This window comes from Poeciliopsis prolifica, unplaced genomic scaffold, assembly GCF_027474105.1.
Source record: "Poeciliopsis prolifica strain line A6 unplaced genomic scaffold, Auburn_PproV2 SCAFFOLD003, whole genome shotgun sequence".
NCBI lineage: Eukaryota > Metazoa > Chordata > Actinopteri > Cyprinodontiformes > Poeciliidae > Poeciliopsis > Poeciliopsis prolifica.
In genome coordinates, this window is record NW_026562378.1 from 16,067,471 (window position 1) to 16,086,082 (window position 18,612).

Here is an 18,612-nt window from a genome sequence, read left to right on the forward strand (position 1 = left end):
TTACTCCATATTCACAAGGAGGAACCTTCATATTTTAATTGAATTATTTAAAGTGAGCATTTCCATGACTATCTCTATCATCAATAAAAATACTTCTTTAAGAACAAATTATGATCTGATACTCAGTGTTTTAGGTATATGGGAATAAATTGGTTTGTGTACAGAGAAAGGCAGGAACTACCAATGAGTTGTCATAAAATGAAGGTACAAATTGGTGAAAGGGTAAAGATTAAGGCAGAAGCTTTAGAAACGCAGCACATTTATGTGAAGCTTATCTGCATCAAAAGTTGCCAAATAAGTTGTTTTAGGCACCTGGGTTGCTTTCTCTTAGGGAGGCATTTCATCTACTTGCTGGAAAAGTAGAAGGATGATTTTCAAATTTCCAATCAAAATTGAGAAACCGGTCAGCACCTGATTTCTTTCCATGAGAATTACTGAAAGATTCTCAAATTCTCAAAATAAATGTCATGTGTCAAGACAGTTTGGCCAATTCAGTTTAAAGTTTTCTCCGCTATTTTTACTCAAGTAGAGCTTGGCCTACTTCCCCCCTTCTCCACTGATGGGATGGGACCTGGGAGTTACAGCTGCCTCTCAAAAGGCCTACAGGAAATGGAAAATCAAATTACTTTGTTAGAGTCTCCTATGCCGTTTCGTCACTTTCTTGAGTTGGTAATAGTGGGAGGTTGTAGTACGCAGCTGAATACTTTCTCCAGTGCATGTCAAAGTCGACTTGAGACCTGGTTCATTAGTTATTCAAACCATCTGACCTCCCCACAGCTCTGCTCAGACACAGTCATTATAAAGCCCTTGTAATTCATTAGGCTGCCTAAATGAACCCAAACCATACTAAGGAGTGCTTGCTGTTACCAAGTGACATGCTGTGCCTCGCGGAGGGTAATAGTAAATTTGAGGATAAAGTTTAAATGTTATGATAAGGGTAGGGAAGGGGTGTGTAACTGGGGTTGCTGGAGAATGTGAGGCAGGTGATATGTTAAACAAATCTCAATCTGAGGTAGAAACAAAATGTCTTAAACAGACTACACTGTTTAGGATGCTTATGAAACAAAGCAATGAATAAAAATGAAAGAAATAAAACATTTTCTAATATTCAAAACAATATATTGAAATAAATACATTTCAAAACTTACTGGATAAAAAGTTTAAAAATGTATGTATACTTTAACCAGTGATGGTTGGAGTTTCAAGCTTCTGCCACTTTACTTCTAAGTCTAAGCCACATATTGAAAACATTACAATAATTTATCACACCAGTGTCATTCAAAGGAGAGTTTCACTTTATTAAGCCCCTCTCAGTTGCACACTCAACCACCAAAATCCCATCAGGTTCCAGTGACAGCTTGCACTTGTTTCAAAAGCTTCGCATCGGTCTGTTAGCAGGATCCTGAGTTTTCAAAACCGAGAGCTCTTCAAAGACTGAAGGCTAAATTTAGATGGAATAAATTGGTTATTTGTGCCGGATGCCTGTTCAATTAAAGCCAGGCATCACTGAGGCGCCTGAGATCTCCCAAGGATGACAACCTCAAGACATCAAGCACACACACCGAGGAAGTGGTTATATCCCCAGAGTTGTGTCAGTCAAGGTTAATTAAGTGCATTTTTTTTCTATTTATTTCTTTCTCAGCTGAAAAATAAAAACTGTCTTTGTTCTTTTTATGTGTCAAAGTAATATAAAACTTAACTGATTTCTGAAAACAAGAAGCGTGTGCACTAGCTTGAATCAATTATCAGTTTTCTCTGATCTAAAAAGGTATGAAATTATAAATACATAAAGCCCAATAGAATTTAAATGTTTGTTGAAAATCAGGTAATTGAACACAACATGTCATCAAATCATCCACATTTCTAAGTAAATTAAACTTATAGTTCAGTGAAACTTATTTACTTAAAATATTAATCTGAACTGACACATCGTTTGTCTTCCAGTCCATGCAACAAATATTTAAATTTTTGTAATTTTTCTATTTCTGAATCCTAACTTGTAGTTTCTTTGTTTTGTTTTTTAAACTGCAAAACTATTCAGGGTCACTTGTGGAGAGCAAACAAACTTTTCAGTGCTTTTTGGTTTGTACTTTTGTAAAATAAATAAATAAAGAAAGAAATAAAAGTATGAAAATGCAGGTCAGGAACCAAACAGTCCTGACCCAGATCATGTTGCACCTGTTTTGCAAATTTCTGATGGTTATTATGTTTCTGGTTTTGTGTATATCTAAGATGACATTTCAACCATTATTTGTATATAATTTAAAAATGTTAACCTACTTCAGAGTGAATTTTTCCAAATGTTCCCACCCGTGTCAATAGGAGCACGCTCACACTCCTTTCAGCATACAAGTTGGCAGCGCACGCACTGGGAGTCAGTGTCGTTGTGAATTACTAATGATTGTAACGCAATGTCAGATGACTCGGAGAGGCCTGGCCCACCCCGTCTCTGGCCCGGCTGTGTCATGTTGGTTTCCATGGTCAGGAGGAGACAGAGGCCCACATGCAGCCTGAATGATTAATACTGTCAAACACACTTCTGCTGTCTTTGCTGTCTAGCCAATGCTCTCCAGTGATCTAAAAACAATCACTGTAAGCATGACTACATTCATTCCTGTCTGGCTTCAAATGAGCATACATTAGTCTATTAAAACATCCGCGTATAAAAAAAAAGAGAAAGGAAATAAACCAAAGTAGAACAAAAATATTCATAAATATTCTTGCAGTTAGCTCATTTAAATTACAACTGATGTAAAACAGGGAAGTTTCATTTGGTTCAATGTCAGATGGGGAGGAAAAGAAGATATGAGTCAAAATTAAAATTTTCTACTGCATATTTTAGTTGTGTGTGTGTCCCAGATTTAACTCCTCTATCCTATGAACATCTTTCTGTTTTAAGTTAGGTTTGCTCTTTGTTCCTTTCTTCTTGTTTGTATCTGTGAGGATGTTTTCTCCTTGTTTGTCTCTTCCTCAGTTCCTGCTGGTCTGGCTTCTTGGTTCCTGGCAGTCCATTTGGCGCATCTGATCCTCATCAACTCATCACCACACAGTTTATCTTCCCTGGGATTCACTCAACTCTTGAGTAGATTTTTGGACTTGCCAGTTGGATCTTCTGCCACTTGCCTTCCCGGTCTATTTATGTTGGTCCTCTTATCTCCTGATAAAGAGCTGAAGTAACTTGAAGAAAGAAGCATGCTGCCTGAAGAGCAATCCAGGGAAAAGCTGTCTTAGAGTCAATCTGGTCATGTTTCATGTTGTATTTGACAGACATTAGGCTCTTCTGGCTCGTAAATAAAAGTGAAATTATATCGCCCACTCAATTTTACCATCCATTAAGCCTGTGTAAACACATCCTGGTCATTTTTATGATTTTGCACTACTAATTTGGAATTTTTTTAATTATCAAAAACTTTCTTACTTGAAGTAAACAGTTCCCTCAGTCTTAACTGATGTCAGAATATAGTCTTTACAGTGAGTAATAATAAGCACAAATATTTCAAATATTTCCAGATTTGGGCCAGAAACATTTTAATTTTTATTGCAAAAAAATTGCCAAAAGAATCACAAAATCCTGGCAGGACTGAAAAGATGTTCAATATTATTTAATTTTAAGAATTCACTCATATTTTTCACAGGTTTTATCAATGCATTCTGGCACAACCGGCCCTTTAAGAGCATTCATGACCTTGATTTGGCCCAAGATAGTGGAGCAGAGAGAAAGACAGTGGAAATGAAAAGGATGTGGACAACAGAATACAGATACATTTCCTGCTTGCTACAGTCAGGGGTTTCCACATTTCCTCTTTCAGAGACAATCGGGGCATAAAAACTGTTGACATTTGGTTGAACTGACCCTAAAATAACATGAAAGAAGGCGTGTGTGTCTTTGCAAAGTCCAGGAATCTAAAGATGGACACAACATATGTGAAAACCACAAATATAAAATAAAATTATTTCACTAAAGATCCTTTTCCATCATAGTAATATTTCTTCAGCCATTTAAACTCTCTGCTCTTGATTGTTGTGAGTAATTTAGCCGATGAAACTTTTTTTTAGACTTCAATATTGCAGCCAGAGTCTCCCATAACAGTGAGGAGACACTAAGCAACAGCGTGTTGCTCAGGTTACTAACATCACTAAGCTCATCCTGTCTGGTGACCATAAGGAAACAATCCTCTCCACTTTCATTAGCTCTTAAGTTTTTACCAGCTGTCGGAGTCACACAGTTCAAAGATCACAGGGATCCAGAAGTCAGCTGCAGGACATGCAGGATATTTTGTTTTAGTCTTAAATTCAGTCATTCTGTCTGTTCTGTCTGGGTTTTGTAATACCATAAAAATAGGAATTACAGTATTCTGTCTCCACTTCTTATAACATTATGACTGCAGCCAGAAGGCCCATTAATTCCTGAGCTGTTATTTGTAAAAAGTACATAAAAGCCATCCTGCATTTATTATCAAGGTTGGATTAGAGTTACAGGAACATACCTACGTCAATATGGACCCTTCTTCCCAGTCACTTGTCTTACTCACTTAATCTTTCTGCCTTTTCTAAAGCTTTAAGGCCAAACAAGCTTTTAAAAACAGAGAAATGTACACATAAAATTAACTCGTGGCCTATGATATGTCAGATCTCCAGTTACAGCGCATCGTGCAGTCGGAGTGAATCATATCCAATTATATGGGTCAGTCCTTGTTTCTCCAGAGCACAGCATGAACACTTGTTAAACTAAAAAGGGTCGGTTCAGACAGCGCTTTTCCTTCTGGCCTCTATCAGTCCTGTTTACAGCTCTGCACACTGTGGTGGCTTTTCAGTGTTTTCTTTTGTCAGAAAATGCTGCATTTAACCCTCGAGTCATAATTTATTATCTAGAGTTTGACTCTGTAAATGTCCAATTCAATAACTAACACAGCTGAGGACATGGTTGTTCATTTTTTTTGTATTATTTACTTCTGCAAAGCTAAATTATACCAATATTTGTTTTCTTTTGTGTATTTTATCAGTCATCTCTGTGAAAGCAATATTGCTTTTGCTTTGCATCTGTGCAAATGTCACTTTATGCAGCTCATTGCTTTTCTTGCTGGTGCTAGAAAGCCCTAAAACTACTTCACTGGCAGCAGCATCAACACCGCATAGCTTTGACAGCACACAGGACGCTATGCCGTCTCAGCTGAAGCGCCTGACTGATCTCAAACCTCTGTCGCAGTCTTATGACACAACACAGACAGGAGCGAAGAGGAGAAGAGGGCTAGTCAGTGGGAGGTCTGCTGTACAGTATTACACGGTTTGGCTTTATGCGCATGGCAGATTTAGCTAGTCTGGGTTATGAGGCCTCCCAGAGTGATACTTTTGCAGAAGTGGCCAAAAGCCTGTTGGTCTGATGGCGCTTACAAGCACACAGAGAAAACATGAAGACAGAATACTGGAGTTACAATCAGAAATACTAAAAACTATCTTTTAGAAGAATAGAAATCAGCTGCTGATGGAAATTAGTTGTTTATTAGGAGGGACAAAATAGGATGAGCTGTTTTTAGTATGAAGAAGGTGCTGAAAAAATGAAGTCAGAGGATAAACAAATATGATAGAAGCTACTAAATGGAGGTTCAATGGAGGAGACATATGGAGGTTCTCTCAGGCTGCCACAGCAGAGATTTAGACTTGGGTCGGTAGTGAACATTTCACTTATTTGTCATTTACTCTTTTACATATTTGGTTATTTTGTACCAGATCTTTTCTTGAAAAAAGAAACAAACTGCCTTGTGAAGTCAATTTCTGTCTGCTGTGAACTTCTGAAACACAAACCTCTAATCTCTAAATATTGATTTTTTTGTACTAATTACGAAAAACCCTCTTATAAGGACAGATTCAATTAAGGTTTGACTTTTTAGATGATCAACAACAGTTGAACTTTTGTAAGTGCAGTAAATGAAATAAACTTTTTAATAAGGCCTTACAATACCCAACCACATGACATTGTTTAAAAGTTAGTGAATAGAGGTAATCTAATGGAATAGTTTCTTTTTCTGTCTGTAATTAAGTGACCTTCTTAAAATGTTATTTAAAAGTTATTTAGAGCCTTTACTGCTAACGTGTGAAGTTAACTTGAGACATTAGCAGTAAAGGGTCACTGCAAAAGGATAACAAGCTGAAACATGCACAGGTTATGCAGGCAAAAAATAAAAACAATCTGCAATAGTGCTGAAAAAAAGCATGATTCCCTTTACTGGCTTTTTCTGTCTTGCTTCTTGTCATACATAAATGCTTCAGATTATTATACAAACTTTAACATTAGACATTTTCTGGAAGACATGAGGAATAAATTTTACCACAATACTATTGCTGAAAATTGTGAATATGACATTGATTATGACATTTCCTGATATTTCTTTCATTGCATTACAAGCATCTCAGCTACTATTAGGTGACAATTAAGACAATTAGAGTACTTTGAATTGGCCAACTGTATTGTTAATATGAGTAGCGTGATTACCTGGCACTTGAAACATAATAGCCTCCCTAATATTTCATGCAAACAATCCTCTACAAGTGTAACATTGGACACCGATGCTACAATGACTTGAATAAATTTAACTTAGTTTTCAACTGGTGTCCCAGTTATACAAACCAAAATGGCTCTAGAATTGCACTTAACCTCTGAGTAGCTCCAAACAATCCAAGACAAATGTTTAAGAGTGGCATAGTCAAAGGCAGGGCTTGAATCTCATTGTGATATAACCTTGAAGAGGTCATGAATGCTCCAGTGTGGTTGAATTAAAATAATTCCCCCCCCCCCCAAAAAAAAAGTGGGTTAAATTCCCTTCAGTGATTCAAACAACTCACTGCCAGATTTCACACCTCTTGATGGCAATTGTTGATGCCAGGAGCGGCACAAGCAGCTACTAGGCTAAGAAGGAAGATTATCTTCCTACATACTGCCAGGTTTGGAAAGCAGTGTTTTCGTTATAAGTGTATTTATATTTTTGTATTAGTGTGTAACAAAAACAGAGCAAATATGCAAGAAAGCAAACAGTTTTTTCTGCCAATTTCAAATATCTGCTAAGTAAAAACAAGGCGCCAGGTGGACAGATGAGATTTTTTTTTTTCCTGAAACTGATCAGAGAAAAATTTCACATTAAATATCCATTGGCAACTTGCAAGTGTTTCAGCCAGTGGCAGTTTGTGCAGCGTTTTAATTTTGGCACCGACCGCAGAATCAGATCATTGTTTAAGATGACTAAAGCCAGAGGCGAGAAAGGAAGAAGAGCGAACACGGACGCAGAGTGGGGGAGATTAAGACAAAGGAAGAAGGAGAACAAATAGTGGCTCGGCTTTTGATGAGGAGTAAGTCACATTATTGCCTTTCCATTTTTAGAATGAGGGGTACGTCGAGCGCAATGATACCTTACATATGGCTTTGTGGATCAATCTATTGATAACAATAAATGTTGAGATTACAGCTTAAATACACAGCGCAGAAATAATGTGCACTTATTGTGCTCCCTTTAATAGCTGCAACAAATTGTATTTTGAAGACAGAGCCGGACAGAGTAGCCAAAGAAAACAAACTGAAAAAAATAAAAAAAACATTTTCCATTTGAACTGCAGGGGGAAAAGAAGAGCTTTTAAATGAATAAAACGTTCTGCTAATTAAAAAAATGAGGGACTAAATCATCTAAATCTGGAACATGGAGAAATATTTCCAGTGCCACTTTAAATCAGTCACTAGAGTTTAGAGTCGATGTGTATTTCCTCATTAGTAATATAAACATGGATTATAAAGAATCACCCGAAGGAGCAAAAAAAAATAGGTTGCAGAAGAGTAATTTATTTCCTTCGTGCTTTCAAACACTGTCTACATATACGCACACACACAATCACACATGCACACTTTACCCTTTTTTAAATGTGTCTCAGGAAATTTTTGGGACTAAATAACCATTACAGGGCACAGAAACTGCCTGGAATATAAAACACTGTCAATACTGAGCCGGGGAGAGTGAGAGACCTTCTTATCTACAAACTGCATTAAGACGTGGCTTTCACTTTTCCTCCTTGAATGAATAATAATTCCACATAAATATATTTGCCTGCAGCCTTAAAGTAAAAAAAATTAAAAAAAATCAAAACCTGGTTCAATAAAATATTGATTTGTTGAATAATTTTTGTACTTTTATTGGTGATTTTTGTTAAATTGGTTACTCCCCTGTGATGTTTCTTTTTTCTTTCTGCCTCTTTTACTCCCTCTTTCCATCCTGCCTGCTGCTCATTTTTAACATCAATTTCTTGATTTTCTTTCCCGTGCCCCAGGGAGACATTCTCATTCCAGGTCTCCTTTTTTCTCACCCCATTTCCTCTCGCCCCTCGAGTCTGAATCTCCCAGACAGGATGTAAGGTGACACTGTGGAGGTAAAGGTGTGGAGGTTGGATTGTTTGCATGCGACTGTGTGTATATTCAAGAAGGCAGAGGAGGTGAAAACCGGAAAAAAGTTAGTAAAAAGAGAAATGTTCAGATAGATGGTCACTGCCATTCCAAATCCAATCCCAAAGTTGGCCAAGAGACATGTGAAGGGATGCCTTCTTTTACTTTAGGGATTCAAGAATTAAGTAAGCTTTTCACAGATTCATGCTTCCTACTGTGAATATGCCTCATTTTATCCCACAAGGCCTCGTGCTCCTGAAAGATATACACTTCTGCTTCTTTATCAGGCTTTAAGCCAGTGCTCCAAAAATACTGCTTTGGCTTGAGTGGTCAAACTTAAACAGAAACAAAAAGGAAGGAAAATGGACAGATCTTTTTTATGCATGCATTTATACGGCTGCAAATGTATCAGCACACATTTTTATACTCATGCATGGAGAAATCAAAACAGCTCAGTAGGAAAATAATACAGCTTTGTGACACATAAGCACTGAATACAGATGTTTTACTGAGGGCTAAGTACTGAACATGCTGCTTTGCAAAATATGTAACTGTTTTTGCTTGTTTTTATGGAACAACTACAAACTTTGATGCAGTTGAATGGGATTTTATATGATGAACTATCATTAGAACCACAAATAATTGTCAACTATTGGCGAACTAAGCTTTGATCTAAGCGTATTATTGTTGTTCTGCTGCAAGATGAAACTTGCTCAAAATGTATTATTATCTTTAATTTCCCCCACATGCTTTTCGGACCACCTGAGGGCTTTAAAATGGAGCGGAGTGTAAGTCAGAGTGGCCACAAATGGCGGTGAAGTGCGCACCAGAGTGGAGCGAAGCCGCATGCAGTGTAAATCCATGGTCAGTCTTGTGTTTTGCAGCCTTTAACATCAATCACCATGTATTTAGCTTCACTAGTCTTCCAATCAACTCCATGAATGGAGTTGATTTTCTCAAGTTTGCAGAGTTCCTCTCTCTAGTCAAGCAGGGGTGTCAAACTCCAGTCCTTGACGGCTACTGTCCTGCAGTTTTTCGATGTGCCACAGGTATAAAACACAGGAATGAAATGGTTAGGTCATTAGCAAGGCTCTGGAGAACTTATCTACACAAGGAGGAGGTAATTAAGCCATTTCATTCCAGTGTTTTGTACCTGTTGCACATCGAAAAACTGCAGGACAGTGGCCCTCGAGGACTGGAGTTTGACACCCCTGGATTAAGCAGTGAGATATTCAAAATATGGTATTTCATTTTACAATTTAATATGGCTTCAAACTTCTTCACAACTTTCCCTATGTTTGTCAGCAGTGTTTCTTGGTCTTCATGGTTCTGAGACTTTCTCAGGACAGATAAATTCATAGAGATTGCAAACATGTGGATACTGTTATTATGTGTCTTCTGAAAATTATAAGACTAAAAGTGGCTAAGAATGTTCTGATTTAATTTGTAAAAGTGTTTGAATACCATGCGTCATTATTCCTCCACTTCACATTTCATAACTTCTTTGTATTAATTTATTACCTAAAACTCTAAAAAAAAAAGTTAAAAGGTTACTAATAATGTTGCAAGGAACTGTATATTGATTGACATAGAGATATAAATACAACAACATCCATTATCTGCCATTGTAGAGAAAAGGGACGAGATTTTATGGTGTCAGCTGAATTTGTAATGCTGTTCTTTCCAATTAGAGCTCCCCTACTTTCTCCCTCGATTTCTAAAATTAAAAATTGATTGTTTGTACTTTTCTCATTTCCCCTCATGTCACTCATCCTTCCTGAAACTGTATCCCCATCCTACCGTTTTTCTCAGAGCAGTGAGAGATTTCCAACTGAGAGACCAAAATGCATTTTTAGCTAATCACAGGGCCTGCCTGAGCATAACAGTAGCAATAATTATACAGCAAAACACAAGATATTGAAATGATAACCTTTTCAGGCAAAGCCTGACTAGAATTTTTTTTTTAAATGGGAAAAACTATCAACTGATGCAGAATTAAATGAGGGAGGTAATAGAATAAAATTATATATGTATTTATAGTGTTTGGCATTTTCCTTTTGTCTCTGCTGTTGAAACAGACAAATTACCCTTATTTGTATGAAAAGCAACTGAACATTCAAAGAGTCCATCATGCATACGAGAAGTGAGGCATGGCATCAGCTTGCAGACAGGTGACACAATACGTCTCTTACCTCTAAGGCTTTGCTCTTGCTGTTTAGCAGCTTGGAGATGTCCCGCGCCACTCGCTCCACCAGATCCTTGGGGTTGTTTCTCTTGATTTCAAACTGGCTCTTCTTCTCATTATAAATCTGCACATGGAGAGGAAAAAGGAGGGATCAAAGGTCACGCAACCACATCCATTAGCTTAATTTAAGAGATCACAGAGGGGCTGTTTGCTTATTTTCAAGGTAGCACACAAGATGGTAAACATTTACTGTAGAGTAGGCAGTCTGCCGGCTGTCATTATACCCACAAGCCTCTGCTCTGTAGAGGAATTAAGCACAGAACAGAGCCTTAATGGCAAAACACTTAGCTAGCCAGCTGCAGTCTGGCAGTCAGAATGAAATTAAATAAACGAACACCCCAGCAGATTCTCACTGCTGGGTGAACACCTTGTGTCTACAGTTTTAACTCTTAAAGAACAAATAAATGGGGAAATTTTAGACGTTTGGAAAAGAAGACTTTGCATTTTTTTCTTTTTTTTTTGTAGGAGATCCTTCCTCCCAGCAGATGTTAAACTTTGCAACCATCACTGCTCCCAACAAACTCAGTAAGTGTTAATTCATTTACCACTGTCTGTATGACAGACAGACTTTTTCTTCTTTTTCAGAAGAAGTCTTTTAATGCTCAGAGATATATGCATATTGTGCACATAGTTTACATTCTTCAGAACTGGATTTTATTCTGTCTTTATGTGACTTTGTTTGCTCTTATTGCAGTAATTTCCCCATTATGGGACAATAAAGACTATTTCTATTATCCTATTATTTCTATATTTAAGAAATTCAATAGAAAGCCAAGATTTCTATGAATTACAAAAATAATAGTTATTTTGGACAAGTTTTATCCAACTATTAAAATTTGTTATTTTATAGGTAAATTTCAGAACTGAAACACTTTCCCATACACTAGTAGAGATTATTGATTAGTTACAATTGTAGAACTTTAAACAAACAAATGAAAATCCTAAAAATGTAAATAAATATGATGGCAGAAGCAATAAATTAATGAACACATATTTATGTAACTACATAACATTTTGGACCTATGATGGAAAATGTGGGCATATTTAAAGGGGCGGTATCATTTATTCCACCTGGAGGAACAGAGCTTACAATCTCCTTCTCAGTCCAACGCTCCTAAGAATGGTTTTAAACGGCATAATGGAGGAACATTGTTATAGAGATGTGCTCTTTTGGAAAGAGCAACAGCTTCTTAAAGAGACAGAGACCAATTTCAAGACGTGAAATTGTGAAGTCAAATTTCTTTGACATTTGTAATATACACCATACTTAATTGATTAAAGTGCACTTTAAATGTGTCATTTAAATAATCAAAGACTTTCCTGATTGATTTATCAAAAAACAGTAACAGCAAGTAGAACGTTGGCTCCATGAGGGATGGGAATGTTTGTAAAGCAGGATCAGGAAGTGATCGAGTGGCAGTGGTCTGGATAGCTGACAGAAGAAGGCACTTGGAAGATTAATGAGCTTCTCTGTAGGAAATGTGAAGGCTGACTCAGCAGCCTGAACTCCTCCTGTAGTCTCCAACAGAGGGAAGACAACATTTCCTGCTGCCTCTGAACACCAAAACATCCAGTTTCATTAAAAAAACAAAAAAAAATAGCTTATATTTGCTTTCTAGGATCAAATCAAGCAAAAGTTTATCATTTTTGTTATTTGTTACAATAACAAAAATGCCCACTTCTGCATTATATTTGTCTGCCCGTATGTATGTAACTATTAAACTATTCCTAGGAGGGGAAATATCATACAAGGTGAAATTTTATTTGACTTAACACGTGTCAAAAACTAGAAGGAGTCTTTATAAATGTTTAGGATTGCTGTCACAAAGTCCCATTCTGTAAATAACGACACTTCTCATGCAAATTGTACATTTTTAATGGATTCTTAATGCAACTTTGCTTTAAAGTGTCATTACTCACCAACTAAAGCAAAATTGACACTTTTAGTGTAACCTTTAATGAATCTTTGCATTACAAATATTATTTAGTGAATGACATATGCATTCATGAACTCTTCTGTTTGGTCATGGCAGTGGCGATGTCATATTTGTCATGTCAATCTTATGAACACTCCTTCAAATAAAGTGTAACCCAATACAGGATCCATCAGCAGAAAAAGGTTCACAAAGACAAATGCTCTTGAATAAAATGGCATCCAAATCTTCAGTTTATGAATAAAACACATCATACGTACGTAATGATCCCATCTGGCGGATATTGGTTCATAGTTTCAATATAAACAAACACATACAATACGTTTCTTAAATGTCGACTGTCACTTATGCAAAGTGAAGCAGGTCGTTTTCCAAATCCAGAGACTCGTGTCACTGAAAAAGGTGGATTTCATACATTTTGTAAGATTTTGAATAATAAGTTTAGGTGCTCTTGACAGCTGAACATGTTCAGATTTCAAACCTTTGAAAGGTAAAAAATGTTTTATTTTTCATAATATTGTGAGTTGAAAAGTATTAAGACACAAACATTATTTGAAATGAATCAATTAAGTGATATAATGTGCCATCTGTGAGTAGCGGCACTACCCTTTGGCCACAGTCTGATTTGTAGTTCAATATTTGTAAACCTGTCAAGTGTAAAAAGTACTATTATCCTCCACTTCAGAATCTTACAACACACCTGAAATATAAAATAAGGAAAGATAAGCAGACAGTGATAAAAATGGTTGTTAACTTTATCACATCTCTATCACATTTACTCAAGATAAAATTATATAGCATATCCCTCAGACAATGACAGAGACTATGGGTTTGTCTCTACAGAAACCACTGAAGCCTGTATGATTGTTTTAGGGCATTTGTCATTACCTGCAGAAAAACATCTAAAAGGTTAGAGTTCTGGAGTTAATACAATGCCCACATATGTTGCGGTACGTAAAAATGTGGACTGCATCATTTGGATCAGCTTCATGTAAAATCCCTGCTGTGCAAACTGTTTGTTGATGGCCTCATTAAAGCTTTTAAAGTGCTGGGAAATATAGAACTACAGTAAATTACAGAAGAAGACCACTGTAATATTTCATAATATTACAGAGTTCATGTCAGAGTGTTTCTGGTGTGATGAACAGAGATGACTGAACCTGCAATCAACACACACTTTGAGATTGCACACTTTTAGATCATGTTAAAGCACCAGCACAAATACAAATTAGACAGAACATGTTCGTTCTGTAATGTTCGGGTCAATATTTATACTTAAAACATAACCAAATGTGTTCTGTGTAAACAGAAATAAAACAATTTAATGACTCCTTTCATTCTAATGGCAAAGATCTGATTTATATGTGTTCATTTGCATCAATGTATAAATATTTTAGCACCATCAACTTCATCTTAAAAATTTTAATTTTTAAGATGAAAAATCTTAAACATTTTAATTTAGTGTTATTCCTGTCAGAACTGCTGTAACTGAGTCAGGTTTGAAGTTCAGATTTAGCTGGATAACAAATTGTCCCAGCACTTATTGAGACAGACAGATATTGTTGTTTTCAGGATATTTTGAAGGAATGTATTAATAATGGCATAGTAAAGTAAGTTCACTCTCTCAAAGAACAATCAACTTTAATTTTGTGAATAACCCTCCAGACTGGAGCAAAATAAAACACAAAAAGCAAAAACAGATAATAAAAGGAAAACAAAAATTACAAAAACCATAAGTAAAATGCAGAATGAGATCTAAACAAAATTATAAAATAATTATTATTAGAATGTAAGTTAGTGAGTTCTTTCTAATTTAAAATGTGATTAACTGACCGTGATGGCCGCTAAAACGTATCATTTGTGTTGTCGTTAAGTCAACAAACTACTAAGGGTTGCTGTTATTTTTTAAGACTTAGTCGTGTCCAAACTAGGTCTCTCAGAAAGGCCTTTTTCTTCCAGTAGTTATTGTGATAAACTAAACTAAATAAGAACTGTAATAGTAGTAATCTTAGTTTTGAGATCATTTTCAAGCAATTCAATGGTAATGCAGGAATACATCCTGAAAGACCATTAAACTTTTAATTCTAATGAGTATATAACACTGGAGCTAGAAAACATTTTAATCTACAAAATAAAGAAACATCAGAGAAACAACAAATAAAATTTATTACATAGCTTCTGTAAACAAAATTGCCCTTCAAAATAGTTGCTAGTTGAGACCAAACTCAAGATTTTATCATCCAGAAAGAAAAGAGAATTTATCATGCAGGTGACTGATATGTTGCTAATTGTGACAGGCCTTTCCCAAACTTTAACTGTCCTGCTGATGTCCTTAAGATATTGCTTCAAAGTTTCCACACGATGTTTTTTTGGTCATGATGTCATCGACGTTATGGCATCAGTCTCTTCAGCTGTAAAACAGCCACGCCGTATGATGCTGCCACCTCTGTACTTCACAGCTGGGATGCTTTTCTCAGGCCTTCTTCCCTCTTCTCCCTCTAAATGTAATGATGATCATTATGACCAAATGCTTCATTTGTTTTTTCCATCAGACCACAGGACATGTCTCTAAAAATAAGATCTTTGTCCTTCAGTGCATTTGCAAACTGCAATCTGACTTTATGTTGCTTCTGAAGTAATGGCTTCTTCCTCACCCTTCCTCATCCTCCTGGTGTTTATGCGAGCATGTGACCACAGAAATGTCCAATTGTACCCAAAGATGAACCAGATTTGTGAAGTTCTACTATTTTCTTCTTGATTTTACTTTAAATAGATCCACAGGTGAGAATCCAGTCAACACAAAGGTTATTTACTGTGATGCTATTTTAATGTTGTATCGACGCTAACAAAGAAACTACATCATCAATCTGTCAGCACAAATTCAATTCAAAAATACTTTATTGATCCCGAATGGAAATTAAATAAGTACTGTAATAGTAGTAATCTTAGTATATTTACAAATCTCAGTTACTTTTCTGGCCTTTAGCCTATTTATATATTATTGGAAATTATAACTGATCTAAAAAATATTTAATTTCAAAATGTTTTTTAAATAGAGCTCAGGAAAAACTAAGAGCTCACTGCACCCCATTGAAAACCTCCAGGTTTTTCCACCAAATACTGATTTCTGAATTCTCCCCGAGTTAAAACGTTAGTTTTATTGTTTATAAATGAATATTAATTTGTTTTCTTTGCATTATTTGAGGTCTGAATCTTTTTTGTCGTTTTGACCACTTGCCATTTTCTGCAAATAAAAACTAAATTTGGGCTTGAAATTTCAGAGACATGTTGTCAGTAGTTCATAGAATAAAATAATGTTCATTTTACTCAAACATATACATGTAAGGATTAAAATCAAGGTAATGAATCATTTTAAGTGGTTTCTTAATTTTGTCCAGAACTGCATATATAGAGCATAGAGAATTAATTTTTTTCTTTCAAATCTAAATCCTGGTGTTACTTTCGTTTCTTCACCAACTGGGAAATAATGGTGGGCTGAGGCATTCATGCCCCAACAATGAACTCTCCTTCTATCCAACTCATACAAAATCAGAGCTCACTTGGTCCACCTCTCCATCCATGCAGCAGTGTGACTTCACATCAACTGCTCTCTTGCATCATGCAGAGCACCTTTGTGAAAGCATTTGTTTCTGTGATACTCCGCTCATCTAATTTATTCATATTATTCTTTAATTTGCAGCCCATTTGCAGTTCATTATTCAACTGATGCATTTAAACCAGTTAAGAAGGGTGAGTATACACTTATCTTTGATCTGATATTATGTTTCATTCCCTCTCAGCACGTTATTATAATTAACAGCAGCAGGATAATTCGTACTGTAAATGAGAACGATTTCAAAGTCTGACATTTTCCAAGAAAACAGTAGGTGATGAAAAGAAACGTGCAGTTCGAAAGCTCAAAACTTCACATCACAATTCTGCAGAACAAACAGCACAAATGTCATTGTACACAGTATCGCTAAAGCCTGGGTAATATAAAAACATATATGCAGAACAGCAACTGCGTCACAGTGCAGCCATGTTGGTTGAGTAGTGAAAGGAAAAGACCAACTAGGCAATGCGCTTCACCGTTACAACTAACACGTCATTGTTTGGTCGATAAGTCTAAATAAAACTTTCTGTTCTAAACGCTGTTGCCTTGCAGCAAGAATGTCCGAGGTTCTGATCCGATATACAAAAAATTCTAGACTGGGTATCTGTAACAATATGCCCAATCCAAGTGGGCAGATCTATTCAGTCTAATTCTACACTTTGTGCTTTGACATCATGCTTTTATTTTATTTATTTCACATTATATTAAGAATTGCACTGAACAAACTAAAGTTGGGTTTTTACACGTTTGACCAAACTTGTGACGCTATTGCTCTATTAAAGTGTTATGTACTGGTACACAGTTATAAAATAAATTTGTAATTCAGCACATTTATGTCTGTGTTTTACAAGGAAACATTTAAAGTCAATACTGTTTTTCTGTATCGAATCGGTTTCGGTATCGGTATTGGAAGTGAGAACAGTCGATCGGTGGATCCTGAATGAATCCTGCAAATTTAAGAAGGTAAAGACAATAGATGGATTAAACCAACACGGTTTTAAAATTGTAACGACTATAAACATGATTTCTTTCCTACTGTGGGCTCTTGCTGTGTTCTGATAAATAAAAACATGGTTTTATCAGAACAAGAATCCAATGAAACCTCTACTAGTTTATAAATGATCAATTACTTATTCTTATTAAACATGGGGAACCAATATGTATTTCTACACTTTTACCTTTTTCTTGTCTTGTTTGTATTTCCTTCTGATTCATGTAAAGCACTTTGAACTGCCTTGCTGCTGATGATGTGCTATACAAATAAACTTACCTTGGTTCTACTGTGCCTTTCAACAGTATTCAGACCCATTTAATTTTTCTACATGTTGTGACATTACAACTCCAAACCTCCATGTTAGCATTTTAGTGGTGGACATTTGTGAAGTGGAAGTAAAAATCTTCTGTTATTTACAAAACAATTGTGGCGTGCATTTATAATTACCACCCTGAAGTTCATGCTCCAATCCTGCAAGTCCTGCATTTGTGTACTGACATAAACAGCTTTCATTTGCCAACTGCTTCATAGTTATCCATCATATAAAGTACAAATAAAATAGAAAACTTGAAAAAGTACAAATAGTTTTTCAAGGAACTGTAGAAGGGCTAGTGGATCAAAAGTTTCTGAAAATTTCTAGAACGTCCCAATCCACTATGCATCTATGTCAAGGATCAGTCGCCCAGTTATTAAATATTATGTCAGAGGGATTGATGAGTCGATGTGCTGCAGTTAAGAGCGGGGGGAAAAAAAATAAACATCGTCTGCACAATCCGTCTCTGTCTAACCAAAAGCCGGACGAGCAGCCGGGGGGAATTTCCTTCCACCGGCCCAATAAGCTAGCAAACTTGGCCCTGGAGACTGAAACCACGCAAGCAGAGCCGCTTCAGTGAGATCGCATGGTGTCTTATTTTAGCAGCCATCAAAGGGACGAGGAATCCAGTTCACACATTTTAAATGACTTCAGGCAAAAATTGTGTTTCTACCCCAATGGAATTAAAGCATTTTTTTAAAAAATGATCTTTCTAAAGCACAATATGGTTCAATTTGGTTCAGCTTTAAATGAAACCATAACCTGTTTTCAGTAAAAGCCTCCACTGGAAACCTATTACATCATAAAACGAGAGAGCAAAGTTCCTTTCCACTCCATTGACAAACTACTAACCATGAAGTCTTCAAGTGAAGCATTTCTCGAGTCGATGTCGAAACCCCCATGTCAACTTTGTTTTAAAAATCAATATTAATTCGCCTAATGTGCTGATACTCTCTGGATCTGCCTCCTCCTGGAAGATTCATGGCAGTCTCAGGGACATTATAGACAAAGAGAGATTTTTCTCTTCACACCTTAAAGACAAAAAACAAAGAGGAGGGAAAAAAATCAATAAAAGTTACCTCCAATAATGCGGG

General features: G+C 36.3%; 1 protein-coding gene across 15 annotated transcripts in view; it reads right to left on the reverse strand.

Annotated features, from left to right (window-relative positions):
• Nucleotides 1-18,612, reverse strand: part of cacna2d2a (calcium channel, voltage-dependent, alpha 2/delta subunit 2a) — a 200,897-nt gene that overhangs the window by 128,004 nt on the left and 54,281 nt on the right. For 14 of the 15 annotated variants that reach the window (XM_055027434.1, XM_055027432.1, XM_055027433.1 and 11 more), the window contains one exon: nucleotides 10,612-10,728. In XM_055027434.1, coding sequence (XP_054883409.1) covers nucleotides 10,612-10,728 — 117 coding nt within the window. Of the gene's footprint in view, nucleotides 1-10,611; nucleotides 10,729-18,370; nucleotides 18,550-18,612 lie in introns of all 15 variants that reach the window. The other variant, XM_055027436.1, reaches the window with a different exon arrangement.